The 18986-nt window shown below is 38.9% G+C and overlaps 1 protein-coding gene across 1 annotated transcript in view; it reads left to right on the top strand.

The window, feature by feature from the left end:
• Nucleotides 1–18986, top strand: part of npr2 (natriuretic peptide receptor 2) — a 79995-nt gene that overhangs the window by 55464 nt on the left and 5545 nt on the right. Inside the window, 8 exon segments of the mRNA XM_073861019.1 lie at nucleotides 1940–2099; nucleotides 2216–2371; nucleotides 3196–3364; nucleotides 4474–4620; nucleotides 5032–5155; nucleotides 12824–12892; nucleotides 12997–13171; nucleotides 18751–18849. Coding sequence (XP_073717120.1) covers nucleotides 1940–2099; nucleotides 2216–2371; nucleotides 3196–3364; nucleotides 4474–4620; nucleotides 5032–5155; nucleotides 12824–12892; nucleotides 12997–13171; nucleotides 18751–18849 — 1099 coding nt within the window.

Here is an 18986-nt window from a genome sequence, read left to right as displayed (position 1 = left end):
TGAAAACCCTATAAAAATGATTCTGGACCATCTGCCTGCCCTATTCAAATGCATCCATTTTAATATTATATTTATGCAAATTTCTTCAGTCATGTTACTTGTAAAGTATTCAATACAAACATAAAAAATATCATAAGCCCTGGTATAAAGATGCATTTTGGGTAATCGGACCACAAGTGAACAAGAAAGACGCACCAGGGCTCAGATTCACAAAACATACTTAAGAAGAAAATTAACTGCCATTTTTTGGATGCTCTTAAGAGTGCCCTTAAAAAAAACTTTTCAAATTCTCATTCAAATTCTCAAATAGGAAACATAACATCTTAAAAGTTCTGATAACCTGACAGTAGTCTTATTGTGGGTTCACACCAGCCGCGTTTGAGGCGTCAAATTCGTGTCTACCGCGTCTAGTTTGCCGCTTGAACGTTTTGAGTTTACTCGCTTCATTCACACGTGAAAGCTGCACGTGAAATTCTAGTCATCGAGACATCATTCGCGCAAACTAGACGTGCGAATGAGGCGGAATCGCGTCTACCGCGCCATGCTAAATACCTCATTCACGCCGCGAGACCTCCAGACTCGCGTTAGCGCGTTTTCACATTGACTTAACATTGAAATCACTCGCGCTTGACGCCTTTACCGCGGCTGGTGTGAACGCAGCATTAAATCTCAAAATATAAGATACTTTTTTAATTAATTTGATTGTTTTAAATGTGACATGTTGTATTGTGTTGTGTTGTAAAATGTTTACTTCACAAAGGATTAGTTTAAAGAGGAATTGTACACAAGAATTAAAAATGTCGAAATAAAGGGAGGTGCTCGTTGGTCGCTGGAGACATCGGTCGGGCATCACAATGATGGGTGGCCAGTAGATCAGTGGTTTGAAGTGCTTTAGTGGTTTGAAGTGCTGTTAGTCTTATTAGTCTCCTCGGGTTCGAGGATGAGACAGGGAGAGTGAAATAAGTAGGGGGAGAGTTGGCTGTCCTTTTTGCCTAAAGCAATTAAAGCAATGTGGTTCGACGACTACCTCTGAATGTGGTCAAAAGTGGACGAGCACAAAACGTTTAACACCCCGTTTACACCTGTATACAACTAAAATGCATCTTAATACCATGTGTAAACAGAGAGTACCTGAGGTCATAGAGTCCTTTAATACTGACCAATTTGTGATGGCTAATGAAGGCAGGTAAATACAGGGTGAGGGTTTATTGTTAAAATAGTCACATGGGAAACAGAATAATAAAGCAGGGCCGGTTTGATTATTTGCATTTCTTAGACGAGCCCCATTAGTCAGAGTAAATGGACTGGCACCAAAGATACCATGACATTGTTTTTGAAAAAGATGTATGAAAGTAATTTCACTCTAAATTCCCCCTCCATTAATGTAAACCAATCTTCTGTTCTATGGCACAAGTTCTTGAGTGCCAAAGGACTATTTCGGGCTAAATTGGACTGCAGTGGCCTGAATATCAAAGTGAAATGCTTTTCAAATACACAGAACCTCATTTTGCTTTTAAGATGGCAAATTGCTGACAGATATTCTGACAATAGGGTTCATCTGTAAAAAAGAATTTTGTATGGCGAGGCATTTATTATGGACAGACCAAATCGCCTTGATGCCCGATTTGATGCTCCTGACAGAATATCAGGTAGCTGTTTTTTGGGAATACAATCACTTTTAATCATAATTTTAGTTTTGTGCCTTCCAAAGTAATCATAAAGTCAGTTCTTTGGCTTCTCCGAACCTAGCAATTTTCTTATTGCTTTCAGCATGCAGGGAAGTATTATTAGTAGGAATTACAATACCCGAATTAACTATGGAAGACACACATTTACCACTCATGTCCAGCAAGAGAACAGTGTTTTTGGCTCCATTTGGTAATTGCTCCATAAACTAAAGACAAAGACATAATGTTCTGTTTAATGTTTGTGCCGCCAGGGAATGAATTGTCTGCACAACAGTTACATCGGCTCCCATGGCAATCTGAAATCATCCAATTGCGTGGTGGATAGCCGCTTCGTTTTGAAAATCACCGATTATGGTCTGGCAAGCTTCCGTTCATCCTGTGAAAACGAAGACTCGCATGCGCTGTATGCAAGTAGGAGTGATTTTCAGTTTCCAGATTTTCATCCATTTATTACTGGGTACAGACTGCTATGGAAGTGTTGATTAAGTATTTATTTTTTGACTGCTTATCGAACTGGATTTTTTCAGAAAAGTTGTGGACAGCTCCAGAATTGCTGATATATGATAGGCATCCGCCCCAGGGAACGCAGAAGGGAGATGTGTACAGTTTTGGGATCATACTTCAGGAGATAGCTCTCAGGAATGGCCCATTTTATGTTGAAGGCATGGATCTCAGTCCCAAAGGTAAGCCTTAAATGTTGATTTAAATTTATTTAAAGGGGGAAATTGTTTTATTTGTATACATTTATTTTCATTTATACCACGGGCCTGTTGAATGCTTTATTCTGATTGGTTAATGCCAATATTAGTTAATGCCAATAGTTGTAATTGTTCATGTTAGTTCAGTGTGAATTAACTAATGTTAACAGTTACAGTTTTTTTATTTTAGAAATGTATAAATAAATGCTAAAATAAACATAAACTAAGATTAATAAACGCTTTATTGGTAAATCGTTTTAGCTAATCCATTAACTAATGTTAACATATATAACATATTTGTAAAGTGCTACTTATAGCTTTCAATTTGTATTAGAACAGAGCACAAACTTTAAGATCATAAACTAAACAGCTATATAATGCTTACACTAAGTGAATTGGATTTATTTGGCCTGTCAATGGCATTTGTATCTTAAATCAAACCTAATGTCCAAGATGCTTTTCTCAAACAACAAGTAAAGGTTTAATACAGTTTTTATGGGCTTGATAAAAGCCTGAACTGCAAAACACTATATGAAAAAATTGCACTATACTGCCTTTTCAACACACACAATGCAAACTCTGCTTGTTCATGCCGCACTGCCTAAACATCTAAATCATTACAATCCCCTTACATATACAACGTAAAGCAGGCCTGTTTATCCATCTCATAAACATTGTTAGTAATTTATTATATATTTACATGCAATTGCAAACAAGTCTCCTTATTTAGAAGCTACGCAAAAGCAACATCCACTCATCTCTTTACAGTACATGATAACCATGTTAATGTATGTGGGTATGCATTACAGAGATAATTCAGAAGGTGCGGAATGGTCAGAAACCATACTTTAGGCCTACCACAGATAACACCCGGCACTGCGAGGAGCTGACCATCCTAATGGAAGGTTGTTGGGCTGAAGACCCCACAGATCGGCCGGACTTCAGCCATATTAAGATCTTCATTGCAAAACTTAACAAGTAAGTACAGCCTACTACCAGATAAAGGTTGTTTGAGGAGATGTTCTTAGAGCATTTAGAGATGTTAAAAGTATACAAAAACAAAAAGATACACAAAAACAAATGATCTTTGTGCAAAATTAAAAGATTACTTTTAATAGAAATCCTTTTTGACACAATAACTTGTGGTTTACTGAAAGTAGCAGTTGTGTAAGGCTCGCTTCTATTTTGCTCTTGACAGCTCATTGATAAACTGCTTGCACTGATGTAAGTAAAGGCTTTGTGATTAATTCCCCAAAGGGGCACTTAAGTCATATGTTACAAACACTGACAAAGTTCTACTAAAATGCCTGATGTAAAAGAGACCTTAAAGCACAGACTTCATTACATAAATGCATCTTAGTGACATTTGTAGACTTAGTGATTGGTGCAAGTTTGGATCAGGTTTACAACCAGGCAAATAGATCTGATGCAAACATTTATTATTACTCTACTTCTTGCTTGCATATTTTTCTATTTTAATCAATGTCAGGGAATAATTTAACAAATGAGCACTCAAACACTCTATCTTCAAACATTTCATGAGAAAGATGAATATAGGTCTCCATGAGTGTACTGGATGTAGGAGTGAGATCTGACCTCTAAAAGTATATGATTCAGCAAACCACACACCAACAGTACATAATTCAACCAAAAGCTACTAGACTCAACATAAACCAATTCATAAAATGACAATACACTGAAAATTTTTTTTATTCAATTTACTCAATTTTTTAAGGTAAGTGGTCGCAATCAATTTATTTAAGCTAAATTTAAACAAAAAAAATTAGAAATACAAAACAAAACAAAAGACTTTTGTTTAAATGTAGCTTAAATAAATTGATTGCAACCACCTACCTTAATCAAAGGTGAATGAATCATTTTTTTCAGTGTATATATGTTGTGACATGGCTGCAGAACTAATTACTATTGAGTATATGCACTGTTTTCTGTTCTTAATACGATTAGCTAACACTCAAACAATCAGTCATTAAATTACTATTTATTCTATTCAGCTTGTTAAATAAATTCACATTTGTCTCAGTTTTAATATTTCACCTCTGATGTATGTCCATTGATTTGTTTGGCAGAGAAGGCAGCACCAGTATCCTCAATAACCTGCTGTCCAGAATGGAACAATATGCCAATAACCTGGAGAATTTGGTAGAGGAGAGAACTCAAGCCTACCTCGAGGAGAAACGGAAAGCCGAAAATCTTCTTTATCAAATCCTTCCACAGTAAGAACCATGCTTTGTAATGTTGACTAATTGTAACTAATGAAGCTAATTATAAAACAACTTAATCAAATAAAAGCTAGAAATAATCTAGATAGAAAATCTCTTTTCTTCATTAGTGAAAATAATTATCACTATTGATCTTTGCATTTATTGATCTCAAAATGATTTATGTTGTTATTAACAGTAAATCTGAAAATGCTTGCTGAGACAATATACAGTATGTAGATTCTTTGGAATAATTCCCTACCTTGATTTACTATGTAGATTAGTTGTTTTTTTTTGAGATAAGGATTTATTAAATGAAATTATATTTTGTTGCTATATTTATACTTGTTTGCTTATGCATGTCTACTATTGTGCTTGGAAATAATTTGATGGTTTAGCTCATCGTAAACCAAATTCCTCCCACAGTTCAGTGGCGGATCAGCTCAAGCGAGGAGAGACTGTACAGGCAGAGGCCTTTGACAGCGTCACCATTTATTTCAGTGACATTGTGGGCTTTACATCAATGTCTGCTGAGAGTACACCATTACAGGTTTGTGTGTTCTTGATACAAAAATGTATGATAGTTAGACTGTAAATAATGTTGTAATGTAATGTAGGACAGCTATTTAAAGAAAAACACCTCGTTTTTTTAATATATTGCTTTGTTCATACCTTAACTTAGACAAATTAATACATACCTGTCTTTAATAAATGCGTGCACTAGAGGTCTTCTTGGGTCCAAAGAAATGTACCCGACCTCAAATGACCGGAATCACCTTATACCTGAACCCGACGTGCATGAATAATTTTTTTTAAAGAAAGACCCGACCCGAGACAAACCCGAGAAAATTAAACCAGAGTCCGACCTGAACTAGTGGCAATTTTTTTACCCCGACTGGACCCGAATGTAAACGGCACTGACGTGTGTGCATTCTGCAGACCCACACACAGCTGTCAGACAGAAAGAAACTCCGGTGGCCTCGCAACCATTTGTTTTACTTTGTTATCTGACGACGACACCAAGTTAACCGCTAAAATGTACATTTAAAATTGACTGACATGTCTCTCTCAATGAGAATTAACCTACCGTCAGTTACACAATGTCGCAAGCGCTCTTGGCAAACATATGAGAGGTTTGAAAAGGACATTGACGCACGCGAGAGAGTTTGGGTCTTCTCGGATCCGTTCAGCAAAAACACATTCATTTTAAATTACCCGAGACCCGATGACACTATTATGGTACACGACCCGTGTTCAAGGCGCACATGAAACTTTTAGACCCAACCCGATCGGGTCTCGGGTCGGTCCTCTGGTTTTCGGATCTAAGTGGACCCGTGAAGACCTCTAGCGTGCACTTAATCTTTGTACAGCATGTCGTGAATGTGTTAGCATTTAGCCTAGCCCCATTCATTCCTTAGGATCCAAACAGGGATGAATTTAGAAGACACCAACCACTTTATGTTTTCAAAGACGATGTTGTTACATGAGTAGTTACACGAGTAATTATGGTGGCACAAACCAAAACATTGAAAAAACTGTGGTGTTTTACATAAAAATATGTTTCATAAAATAAAACAAACATAAAGTATATCCTTTTAAGGAAATTAAAAAGAATATGCATATAGTACCTGTTAAAAATACTTCATTTTTTTGCATTTTTTTATCTGTGGTAGGGGTACTTATAACCATATTTAGTATTCCCTGTCAATTTTTAAAATAACACAACTGCTATGCATCATTATTTTTAAGCAACATATTTGCCCTTCCCAATGTCAGATAGAAATATAGGCTGCCACAGAAAGCATACAAATCTCTCCCTGGGTTTGGATCATCACGACATTAAGATTTCTTTTTGATGCCCTAAAATGGTCTTGTGTTCTGACTTCAAAGAAATGGTCAGAAATTCCACGAAGGAGCATTTAGTAAATGGGAACTTCAACGCTCATCAGGACAATGTCTCCGAACAGCAGTGCAGTGTGCTGTCAACTCTGTCTATACAGCCTCATACAATATATTTACCTTTAAAGTCCCTGTAAAGTCAATCTTGAAAATTGTTTCTAAACACATTATAAATGTTAGAAATGCATTTCTTAAACACACCAAAAAGACTGTAAACTATGTAGTACTGAATTGCAGAGTTAGTTTTTCACCATTTTACTAACGCGATTGCGAGCATCCATTCAGATTGTAGTGGTATTTGAAAGTTGTGAGAGAGACGGCAAATTTCCTTTGAGTGAGCGTGGTTTCAACGCAGATAGCAGACACGCCTACACTGCTTGAGAGCAGAGAATGCTGCCTATTTTTCCAAGATTTGATAACTTATATTATTTACTTGGTAATTTTCCATCATTCAAATTTGGTTGAGTGGTTAATAAAAGTTTTTCTGTGGTGTGACAAACGTCTCGGTTACGCATGTAACCACGGTTCCCTGATGGAGAGAATAAGACGTTGTGTCGATGACGACAGTATGGGGTGTGTTCTTGGAAGCCAATCTGGTCTGACTTGTGTGTAAAATGCCAATGAAATTGCACGAATGATATTTGCATATCTCCACCCACACTTACGTGTATAAAAGGAGACAGCGTGCACCATTCAGATGCTTGTGTCTGGATAGACGTCTCGTTCCCTCCATCAGGGAACCATGGTTACATATGAGGAGGAGGAACAGACCTCTCACCAGTAACACCAGTGGGGTGTTTTAAAGCAGATAGCATTGACTTAGGTGCAGGGTACTGAAGTATACTGAGAATGTGCCAGAAATAAAGGGTATAGCAAAAGGAGGCACTACAGAGACCATACCTTACCCACTGGGGGAGCTTGTATGGAGATAGACAATGGTCTCCCCTGTTGGGGAGATAACATGTCAAAACTGTGTCGAGAACTCACAATGTGGAGGAGACAAAGAGCGGGTATACCACTGGGGAACACTATCTATGTGGGGTATTGGAGAAAAAATTGACTGGAAATGAATGACAGTATTGGCAAATTCAGACGAAAATACTAAACCGATAAAGACCACTCTGCTATATCCGAAAAGCCGATGATGGAAAAGGTACCAACCCATTCACTAGAAGAGCATGTTGGTATAGGACCCTACTCACTTAGAAAGGGGAGAGCGCACTATGCAAGCAAGATGCCTAGTCAGTCACCGGGCTAAGTGTTGTTACCCTGGAGGACCCGGGCCGACACTGGTTCCACCCGAAGATTGTAAAATCGGGTGAATGGGTTTGGCATTGCCCAACCAGCAGCTCTACATATACGAAGGTGGCATCATGCACCATTGCCAAAAAGGAGGCAACACCTCAAGTGGAGTAAAAGGAGACAGCTCCAAATGGGCACGGCAGCTCCTGGAAGCAGTGCTAAAGTGATGGTGTCCACTATCCAGTGCGCCAACCTCTGTTTGAAGACAGCATTCCCCCTCTGCTGTCCTCCAAAACAGACAAAGAGCTGGTTGGAAGATCTTATGTTCTGCGTGTGATCCTGGTAAAGGTGCAGTGCGTGTACCGGACACAACAATGACAGGGTTGGGTCATCTCCCCCGGAGGAGAGCACTTGCAGGCTCACTACCTGATCCCTGAAGGGAGTAGTGGGAACCTTGGGCATGTAGACGAATTCTAGGCACTCAGGAGAAACAGAGAGTGCCTGTAGGTCCCCCACCCTCTTAAAAGAGGCGAGCACCACTAAGAGAGCGGTCTTCATCGTGAGATGAGAAAGAACAGTTTCTCCTAGGGCCTCGAAGGGAGCCCTCTTGAGGCCCAAAGGGACCACTGAGAGGTCCCAAGAGGGGAAGAGGTGTGGTCTGTGTGGATTTAACCTCCTTGGGCCTCTCAGGAACCAACAAATCAGCTTGTGCTGTCCTAACAATCTACCCCCTACATTGAAGTGATGGGCTGCCAAAGCAGCCACATACACTTTAAGGGTAGACAGAGAGAGTTGTTTCTCTAAACCTTCCTGAAGAAAGGACAACACCACACTGATGGCACATCTCTGTGGGTCCTCTCCTCGAGAGGAACACCAATATGAAAAAAGACGCCACTTGAACGCATAAAGCCACCTGGTAGAGAGGGCTCTAGCCTGAGCAATGGTTTCAGCCACAGCAGGCGGAAGCCCCGCTAGAGCGTCTTCGTCCCGTCCAGAAGCCAGACATGGAGGTTACAGAGTTCCGGCCTCGGGTGCCAGATCGTGAGAAGGTCTTGTCTCAGGGGAATCAACCAAGGAGGGGCAGTTGCTAATTGCGAGAGCTCCAAGTACCAGGTCTGGTTGGGCCACAGGGGCGGTTCCAGGAGAACCTGATGCTCTTCCTCCCTGACCTTGCTCAGCACCTGAGCAATGAGGCTTACTGGGGGGAAGGCGTACTTCCTCAGATGACGTGGCCACGGATGAGCTAAGGTATCCATGCCGAGGGAACCCTCGGTCAGGGCAAACCAAAGCGGGCAATGAGTGTTGTCCGTTGAAGCAAACAGGTCGATCTGGGCTTCAGCGAGCATTTCTTAAATGCCCCAGACCACATTGGGCTGGAGTCTCCACTCTACATGGGGCGTGACCTGTCATGAAAGCGTGTTGGCCGCATGAGTGAGGTCGCCCGTGATGTACACCCCAGCCCAGTTTTGCGATGTCAGTAGTGACCACCATATGTCTTAAAAACCTGTCCCATAGGCACACCTGCCATGAGGAACGAAATGTTTTTCCAAGGGCTGAGGGTGCGTAGGCCCTACTGTGTCAAAAAGACACGTTGAGTGCTCGTGTGCCAAGCCCACCTGGGGACCCGGGGGTACAGCCATGTTGAAGCTGTCTCATGTGCATCAACCCAAGGGGAATAACCATCAACAAGGATGCCATGTGCCCCAGGAGCCTCTGAAAGAGTTTGAGCGGGACCGCTGTACTGCGTCTGATAGAATTCAGACATGTCAACATTGACTGAGCACATTCATTGGTGAGACACGCTGTCATTGATACAGAGTCCAATCTGATCCCGAGAAAAGAGATGCTTTGCACAGGGGAAGCTTGCTCTTTTCCCAGTTGACCCAAAGACCCAGACGGTCTAGATTTTGTAACACCAGGTCCTTGTGAGTGCAAACCAACTCCCGCGAGTGAGCTAGGATAATCCAGTCGTCAAGATAATTGAGAATGCGAACCGCCTGCTGCCTGAGAGGTGCTAGGGCTCTCTCCGCGACCTTGGTAAAGGCACGGGGGGACAGGGACAGACCAAAGGGGAGGACCCTGTACTCATATGCCTTCTCCTTGAAAGCAAACCGAAGAAAGTGTCAAGGAAAAATAGAAACATGAAAAAATGCGTCAACCAGGTCGATTGCTACGAACCAATCCTGGTACTGAACCTTCGCCAGGATGCGTCTCTGTGGTAACATCTTGAATGGCATGCCATGAATATATCTGTTCAGAGCACTCAGATCCAAGATGGGACACAGTCCCCCTCCCTTCTTCAGCAATATGAAGTATGGCCTGTAAAAAACCCGAAGACATCTCGGTTGAGGGGACGGGTTCTATTGCATGTTTAGAGTCACGGCCGGAGCCCAGAAACCATTCATCCAGCCTCGAGCGCTTGGGCGAAGGCGGTGCATTGCCTTCTGAATGGTGCACGTAAATGTGTGCAGAGACTAATATGCAAATACCATTTGCGCAATTTGCGCAATTTCATCGACACAACGGCGAGTGAACGTCAGAAAGGGAACTCAGAACACATTTAATATCTGACTTTACAGAGACTTTAAGCACCGATATATTTCTTATAATTAATTTAAATATGTTGGTTACACTTTTTTCTGTGCACTGTGCAGACCAATCTGCATATGGCATCAAAATATGATGGCTTTAAGCCGACTTGGACTTGTGTGACTGTTTATGCTTTTAAACAGCACTGAAAATACTGTTCATTTCTTTTTCCATTCGCAGTGGAAAAAGTTACATGCACTTTAAAATGATGAGACATTTGAGGCTTTTGTTGCTTAAAATTTTTGACTTATCTGTGCTTGTAGACCAACTGAGTTTGGAAAGTTACATTGAAATTAGAGCATATGCAGACAACAAATCTGATCTGTCCTGCGGATTTCAATGGTGTTTGGATCACAGCCCGGTTCGCAACAGCTGTTCAGAGACATACATTTAAAATCCCGCAGTTTTGTCTGTATGTAGCTGTGATTAGGTTTCTAGTATGACAATCTCATAATGAAGTTGGCCTCTGTGTTTAATTCATCATCCTTTTGTTTTCTATGTATGCAAATGTAGTTTGCTGTAAGGCCTCATTCTGGGCAAACATCCAATGGGATGGGATTGGGGAATGGGCAGAAAGTATTTTAATTTAAGCGAGCCTTTGGGAGTTCATGCAGAAATACATCACAGCAGTCATTTCTTTCTAAACCTCTATTGAAATGCTTAAAGTAGAGATGAAAAATATTTTTGAGGGGACTATTTATGACAGGATCTCATCACACCTGCATTAAAGGGCAAAAAAGCCTCAAGTTAAGCTAATGTTGTCATGTAATCACACTTGTAATAATTTAGATGTATTTGTTAAACATTGATGTATTTGGTAACACTTTATTTTACAGTGGTTTTATTACACATGTTACTGTAGTAATAACAGTAAATTATGCATAATTACATGCAGCTAACCCTAAGCCAAACTAATCCTAAACCCTATAATAAGTACATGTTGTTAATCATTATTACTCAGTACGTAAACATATAATTACACTGTAACAAGGATACTTTAAAAATAAAGTGTAACCACGTGTTTTATTGCATTGGACCTGGCACCACTGTAGAAAAAAGGCACTAACATGATGTGTAAAGCCTTTTCCACACACACATAACGGAAAATACACAGAAAATGTGTCCAGAATTTGATTTTGCTTCATTCACACTGCCAATGATTTCCTGGAATCTGTGTGTGCATTCACACACATCCCATAAAAATCCAGTTAAGACATGTAACTTGTGGTGTAATGAATTTGTAATCATGCAGTTCTTTTCAGTTTGCAGACATTTTTCGTGGTGAATGTTGATCTGTATATAAAAACCCATTGTCAAACAGCCGAACAATGTTCAACACATGTGTCCTCACTACGACATGCGGCATTGTTCCTGCCTTTTGTTCAAACAGAACGCATTCCAAAAATGTTTTGACAATGTTACTAGGTCCCCATCCTGGGAGCGATCCCAGAATTAATTCAAGGACGTGTTTGCATTAAAGGACAAGTTCGGTATTTTACACTTAAAGCCCTGTTTTCAGATTGTTTGTGATGAAGTGGAGCGGTTTTGACTGGGGTTTCGACATATGCGGCTGCCCACGAGAGTTTTCGGGTGTTTGTGTTTCACCTCCCACCTCTGCAATGGGTTTGTGGGTGCACTGGCACAGTCCTTCCTAAAATGCATTAAACTTTCGTTTACAAAGACATGAAACTCACCGAGTGGTCAGGGGTGTTCACTGATATGCTCACACAACAATCGCTGCAAAATACGCATTCCAACAGGTTTTATCGTAGTTTTTGTCAACTCCATTGACTTGCATTAGATGTGCTGTGAGGTACGGTATTACTCCGCGCCGGGAACTTTGTTTCTATTCTTGCAATTGGATTAGCACCACCACCTGGGCTGGAGTGTCTATTATTCAAGCTCTCGTCAGAAGAATGTACGGGTGTGAGGCGTTTGGAAAAATAGCTCCACAAGTTAACAACGAATGCTAAAACACCTGTTGGAAAGCATATTTTGCAGCTATTTTTGTGTGAGCATACCAGTGAACACCCCTGACCACTGGGTGAGTTTCGCGTCTTTGTAAACGAAAGTTTAATGCATTTTAGGAAGAATTGTTCCAGTGCAACATACACCCATTGTAGAGGTGGGAGGTGAAACACACACACCCGAAAATTCTTGGGGCAGCCGCATATGTCGAAATTTCAGTCAAAACCGTTCTATTTCACCATAAACAATCTGAAAACAGGGCTTTAAGTGTAAAATACCGAACTTGTCCTTTAACACAGAAGGCACACTGGCATTTTTTTTTGTTGAAAATTTTTGTGAATCAACACGCTATGTGAAAGAAGTTATTAAGACCAAATGTATGTGTTTAGAAAGTCACATTTACTATAACTGATGAAATCATAGTGTCCTGCCAATGTTTTTTTTAACGTCTTACATAGAGTGAATGGCATGATTCAACATATGAATGTGAAATGTGCTTCTAATGATCTTATCTGTTCAGGTGGTGACATTGCTGAATGATCTCTACACTTGTTTCGATGCCATCATTGATAATTTTGATGTATATAAGGTAAGTAAACTATGATTTAGTTGTGCTTTAGTTGCTATTTCTTCACCAGTCATAATAGAAACTGATTTTTACAAGCTTAAAAAAATTTGTTCTTTCAATTTAAGGTGGAGACGATAGGTGATGCATACATGGTGGTGTCCGGTTTACCTGTGCGGAATGGGAAACTACACGCGCGTGAGATAGCTGGCATGTCACTGGCTTTACTGGAACAGGTTAAAACCTTCAAAATCAGACACAGACCAAATGATCAACTACGATTACGGATAGGCATCCACACAGGTATTGTTACTGCAGTGTCAGTGGTAGCAAACTTGCAAAATTGATAGGACAGCTGTGTATGCTCTCATCAATAAAATGTGTAGTATCACTGATATTACGAAAATCTTCACACAGAGATTACAAAAAAATACACGGAAAATGCAGATTTGTCCGGGATTGTTTGATTTTTGGTTCATTCACACTGCCAATCATTTTCCGGAATCTGTGCGTGCTTTCACACACATACCGTAAAAATCCCGTTAAAAAACATGTGACGTATTTAAAGTCCTGCACATTTATCCAGGTTTTTTCCAAAGCGTCTGAAGTTTGCTAATAATTCGGGTTTCTCTCTCTAGATACAACGCACGTGCTTGTTTGTTTATGACAAGATCACGAGGAGTGCGCGATGCGCTGTTCTCTCATGCTGTTGAATGATCTCAGCTTTAGCGTGGATAGTGACAAGCTCCCAGATCTCTATTTCAGTCCAGTTTGCCGACATTTCTCCTTGTGAATGTTGATCTGTGTGTAAATCCCTGTGTCAAAGAGCTGTACCATAACTTCTGGTTGCAATGACACACGCGTCCTCACTACAGCACGCCTCTTTCGGCATTCTACGGTTTCAGCGTCTTGTTTATAGCAATGCTTTCCGTGTATGTTACGGCAATGGTACTAGTTCCTCTTTCCGGGAGCGATCCCAGAACATTTACGGAACGTGTCTGAGTTCACACAGATGCTTCTCTGCCAATTTTACGGATATTTTCTGGTACCAAAGGGCTGTGTAAATGAGGGTTTTAAGTATCAAGCTTATGTGTCAGATGTTATTTTAAATTCCTCTTGGCATTTTCCTGAAGTGAAGAAATTAAAATAGACAATAGAGGAGCTCAATTGCAGACAGGGGCGTTGCACAAGATCTCGGGCCCTATGCATAGGCAGTCCTGATGGGCCCCCATGCCCTACCCCATAATATATTTCCGACTTTTCAAGGGCCCTCTCTTCCTTTGGGGCCCTGGTAATCAGTACTGGTTTTACCCCCAGTCCGACGCCCCTGATTGCAGAAGTCTCAAAATGTCATCTCGTCAAAATGTTCATATTTAATAGATTTTAAACAGTGGTTCTGGACCAAAAAAAGTATTCATTGGATTAACTCAATTAAATTGTGGGCAGGATTTCCATCCAATATGAATATGTACCTCTAACTCATTAAAAAAATGCTTTTACACATTAAAATTATGTTGAGTGTGTCCAACTCAATTTAAAGTAAATGGCAGTACTTAATTAAGTGTAGTCACCTCGACTCAATTTAGTGTACTTTGAATAACTCAATTTAGAGTAGTCTGAAGGTCTGAATATTTTCTATATTATACTAATTAGCATAAGCACATGTTAGCATGCTAATAATAATAACACATGATACATTGGATGAGCATGTGAGAAGAGCCTGATTAGTTAGTGCTCACAGTTAGTGCTCATTGAGAGAAGTACATCACATCCACAACTTAACCAAAAGCACCACTCTTCTGCACGATGGTAACCAAACAATTTGAAAAAAAAAACATAACACAAACTCTTCTAAATCAATAAGATAAACAAAAATTAAACACTATGGGGCGGTTTCCCGGACCAGGATTAGCTTAATCCAGGACTAGGCCTTAGTTTAATTAGGAAATATAACTAGTTTTAAACAACATGCCTTACTAAAAACATTACCTGTGTGCATCTTGAAGTAAAACAAAGGGCCTTGATGTATTTTAAGATCTGTAAGTGAAAGTTGTTTTCAGTTTGGAGAGCTCTTAAAAGTGTTTAAGTCTAGGACTGGTCTAATCCCTGTCCGGGAAACCGCCCCTAAAAAGTCTTTCTCTTTACCTAAAAATGCATAAAACAACACTTAATTTTAAAAATGACTCTCCAAAGGCAGTTGTATGCAAAGCATGCTGGGAATAAATTAGTGGATTGAACATGATAAAATTAGGTTGAGATAAAAAATGTGTTGTATTAACTTTTTTCATTTAACTAAATTAGACAAGGTGCAAAAATAGTTTTTTTGAGTGTATATTTAATTCATATGTATGATATACAAATTCTCTGATAGTGGAAATAATCGAATACTCACCAATATTACATCCAAAAACTAGATAATCCTCCTAACCACAACACCAGGGACGTTCACAGACATTTTAAGGGGCAGGGGCTCAAGTGAAATAAAGGGCACTTCTCATAATTATGTTTTTTTTTCTTTTTTTAAACAAAACAGTATATATATTAATGCAATTCTGACTTCTTATTTAAAAAATTAATTAAAAAAGTTAATTAATTTTATCTTCCTCAAACTCACGCAATTGTTTCATTTTCAAAAGATGTCTACAAAATATTCAGTTCACACAGAAACCATGGTCTCCTTAGTCTTCTAGGTTTATAGAGCAGCAAAGGAAACCATTGAACAATGTGCATGTTTTGAAAACATTAAATTACACATTAATTACAAATTTGTTAAAATGCTAAAAACAAAGTTGTGACTGCTGAGTTAGCGCTACATGCAAATAAATGATATATGCTAGCGTTAAGCTGAAGTTCTACTAGTTAACAATTAGTTGTTACTCAAAATCTGTCTGATAAGGGCTCAAAATATAAGGTCTGTTTACTAATGTGAGCTTCTGGCATGAGCCTCAAAGCAGAGCAATCAGAGCAGAGCGCAACATTATTATTTATGAATCTTTCAAATAGGGCAAAAATACACCATTTAATTCAAATGACAAATTCTAGGGTTGTAAATGGACATGTAAAAACGTTTCTGGATAATTTTTGCACTTAATAAAGCCACAAACCTTCTATGTAATTATCAAAGAACAATTTAACATATTATGTCAATGCATTCTTTGGCACCTTTAATCTTAGGTTTCATATTTATTAGGGTTGCACATGTCAGAAACAACAAATATAGACCTATTTTATTTGTATTTTATATTTTACTTTTTTGTGATGTCAGTGAAAATTCTGACTGGGCAAGTAAAATACTGAACCATCAGATTTCTTCCCAATCTACTCCAGCACTCCAGTATAACACATTATAGGCTACTTATTTAACTCAGCATTTTTCATGATTTTCACAAAAGTTTAATGCCTTCCAGAAAATGCTCCTTTTTAAATATATAAACATATAATATATGAAATAAAAGAACAGACCATCTGCTTTCAAACAAAAAAATCAGTTTCATCCTACCTTCATGTGTTCTGTTTTTATCACCTCTCAAACATGTGTAGGTTTCATCCAAAACACCAAATTTTGAGTAAAAAGCTGAGATAATTCCATTTTTGTGAAGGACTTTTGATATAGATCAGATGCAGAGCGATCTTTAAAACATACACGGACATACAGCTGTTTGCCCTAGAGCAATACTTCCGGTTATTATAAGCCACCTGGTGGATAATAGCGGTATTGCAGATTGATGAGATAACTCGTCAATGGCGGGGAAAGAGTTAACAGCCATTACAAAAAAACGCAAACAAAATAATCTTACTACTGTAGTCAGCAAGGATATTATTGTTTGTGCTTTATTATTTTATGAGCAGTCTGTTTAAACTACATACACTACACTGTTACAAGTTTGCAACTCCTCAGGTTAATATGGGATTGCCGCGGAAAACAATGTCCCTGAATCGTTATGTGTACAACGTGTCCAATATTTTGTGCATAAAACTGTTAATAAGAATGCTTTCTTCCTCACACACTTACTGGGTAGCCTGCCTGTATAATCATGCACATCGCGTCTCATTCAGGCTGAGCTTTGGCGCTTCTTACAAGCGCAAATACAGCCTAAATTACACGAGTAAAGACAAAACCAATCATAAAGCGAAGTAGGTTAGAGAGGCGGGACCTAGGAAAGGGAAAGCCAATCATATAAGCAATGTGAGTTTTGGAGGCGGGACTCACCGGTTAACCGTTTGTGTACCACAAATAGTGCTATTTTTATTTTTATAAGAGTTTAAATCTCATTTAAATGATTCCTGAATAAATTAATGTTAAATTTAATAAGTAATAAGTAAAAAACACAAGAAACAGACAGACATCAGTTCAAGATCATATTATTTAAAAAAAATAAAAAAGCACCCCCAAAAAAAAGGGCACCTTCTCTCCAGGAATTAAAAGGGCAGGTGCTGAAGCCCCCTTTGATCTCTATGTGTGCACGTGCCTGCACAACACAGATGTTAAATTTAAAGAATCGTTAGAAAATTAACCTGGAATAACATTTATTCATGTTGTATATTTTATTTATTTTAAGAAATACAGAGTCTATGATAGAGCAACAATATTATCCTATAACGATTTTAAAAGCAGGATAACATGTTTTAAACACATTACAATCCAGCTTGAGAAAATGGCGGTCCGCGCTCTGGGCTTTTTTCCTAGAACCCAAACTCAAACTATTTGTCTTAATGCAATTAAAAAGAAATCAATAAATTATAGTACTATATACAATTTGTGTTAGACTAATTAAAGGTCACATTCTTTCTGACCCCATTAGTTAGTCACATTCCCTAGTTAGTGTGTAATGTTGCTATAAAAGCATAAATAATACCTGCAAAATGATAAAGCTCAAAGTTCACTGCAAGGCGATATATTTTCTTTAACAGAAGTCCCCTTTCAAAGCCTACAGCGAACAGCTGGTTTGGACTACAGTCCTTCCGGCTTTAATGACGTCACTAGAACAGTTTTTTGACTTACCTCCGCCCACAGGAATACGTCAGTCGCAAGCAAAGCTAACGGCAAGCAAAGCTGCTATCAAATCACAACACACTAAACAAACTACACAATTAGAACTCAATACGTATTTCTGAAGGAGGGACTTCATAAGGAAGACATCAGCAATTTGAGGATAGTGAAAACAGCGATATTCAGATAAGTAAATTGTGTGAAAAATACTGTGGTTTTTTACACGTGAAACATGAACACACGTAATAATATAATATGCACACTGTAAACACAATCAAATCTTCAAAAACACAGAAAGAACGGGACCTTTAAATATATATATTTATATATATATATATATATATTAAAGGTCCCGTTCTTTTGGAAACTCCTGGTTTAGAAGATTTGGCATTGGAAGAATTTAATGGGAAATACTTGAAAGTTATATTGCCTAGATGAGAGATTACTGAGATGTTTTCCTAAAAGAACAATTAAAGAAGCACAATACTTAATTAAACTTAATTATAATTTCTGTTTATTCTCATTGCTGCCTTTGTAGAGATTTTTATTGGATGTGATTTCCCCCCCTGTTTCTTATACAAGGTCCTGGTGACTATAAATCTATTTTGCTTGAATACCTTTTCCTCTATGCAAAGCCGATGTTTACAGAATTAATATTTTCTGCATCTGGAAAACATCTTTTACTGTATCCTGCAATTTTCCACTGTAGGATCTGTATATTTTTTCTGAAGTTTCTGTATACACAAGTAGATGTACAACTGAGACCATTGTAAAAAGCTTCAGTCAAATATGATCTAATTGCAGCCTGATGTTCTTATTCTGCTGATTTTCACAAGTCAGAAAGCATTAGAGCTTACTGGATATTAATACGCTACATGTGTGTGTTTCACAGGACCTGTCTGTGCTGGTGTAGTGGGTCTGAAGATGCCTCGGTACTGTTTATTTGGAGATACTGTCAACACAGCATCCCGCATGGAGTCTACGGGAGAAGGTAACAGATTTTTGAAAGTTTTGTTCTTTGCTCAAGATGGCAGTAATTTACTCGCTGTTTTCACTGTCCTAGGTTTAGGGTTAGATTTCCATAAAATGACATCCCTACCCAAACCCAACTCTAACCCTAATGCCAGG

The sequence above is a fragment of the Misgurnus anguillicaudatus genome, chromosome 22 (genome assembly GCF_027580225.2).
Source record: "Misgurnus anguillicaudatus chromosome 22, ASM2758022v2, whole genome shotgun sequence".
Classification (NCBI taxonomy): Eukaryota; Metazoa; Chordata; class Actinopteri; order Cypriniformes; family Cobitidae; genus Misgurnus; species Misgurnus anguillicaudatus.
This window is presented reverse-complemented; position numbering and strand designations above follow the sequence as displayed.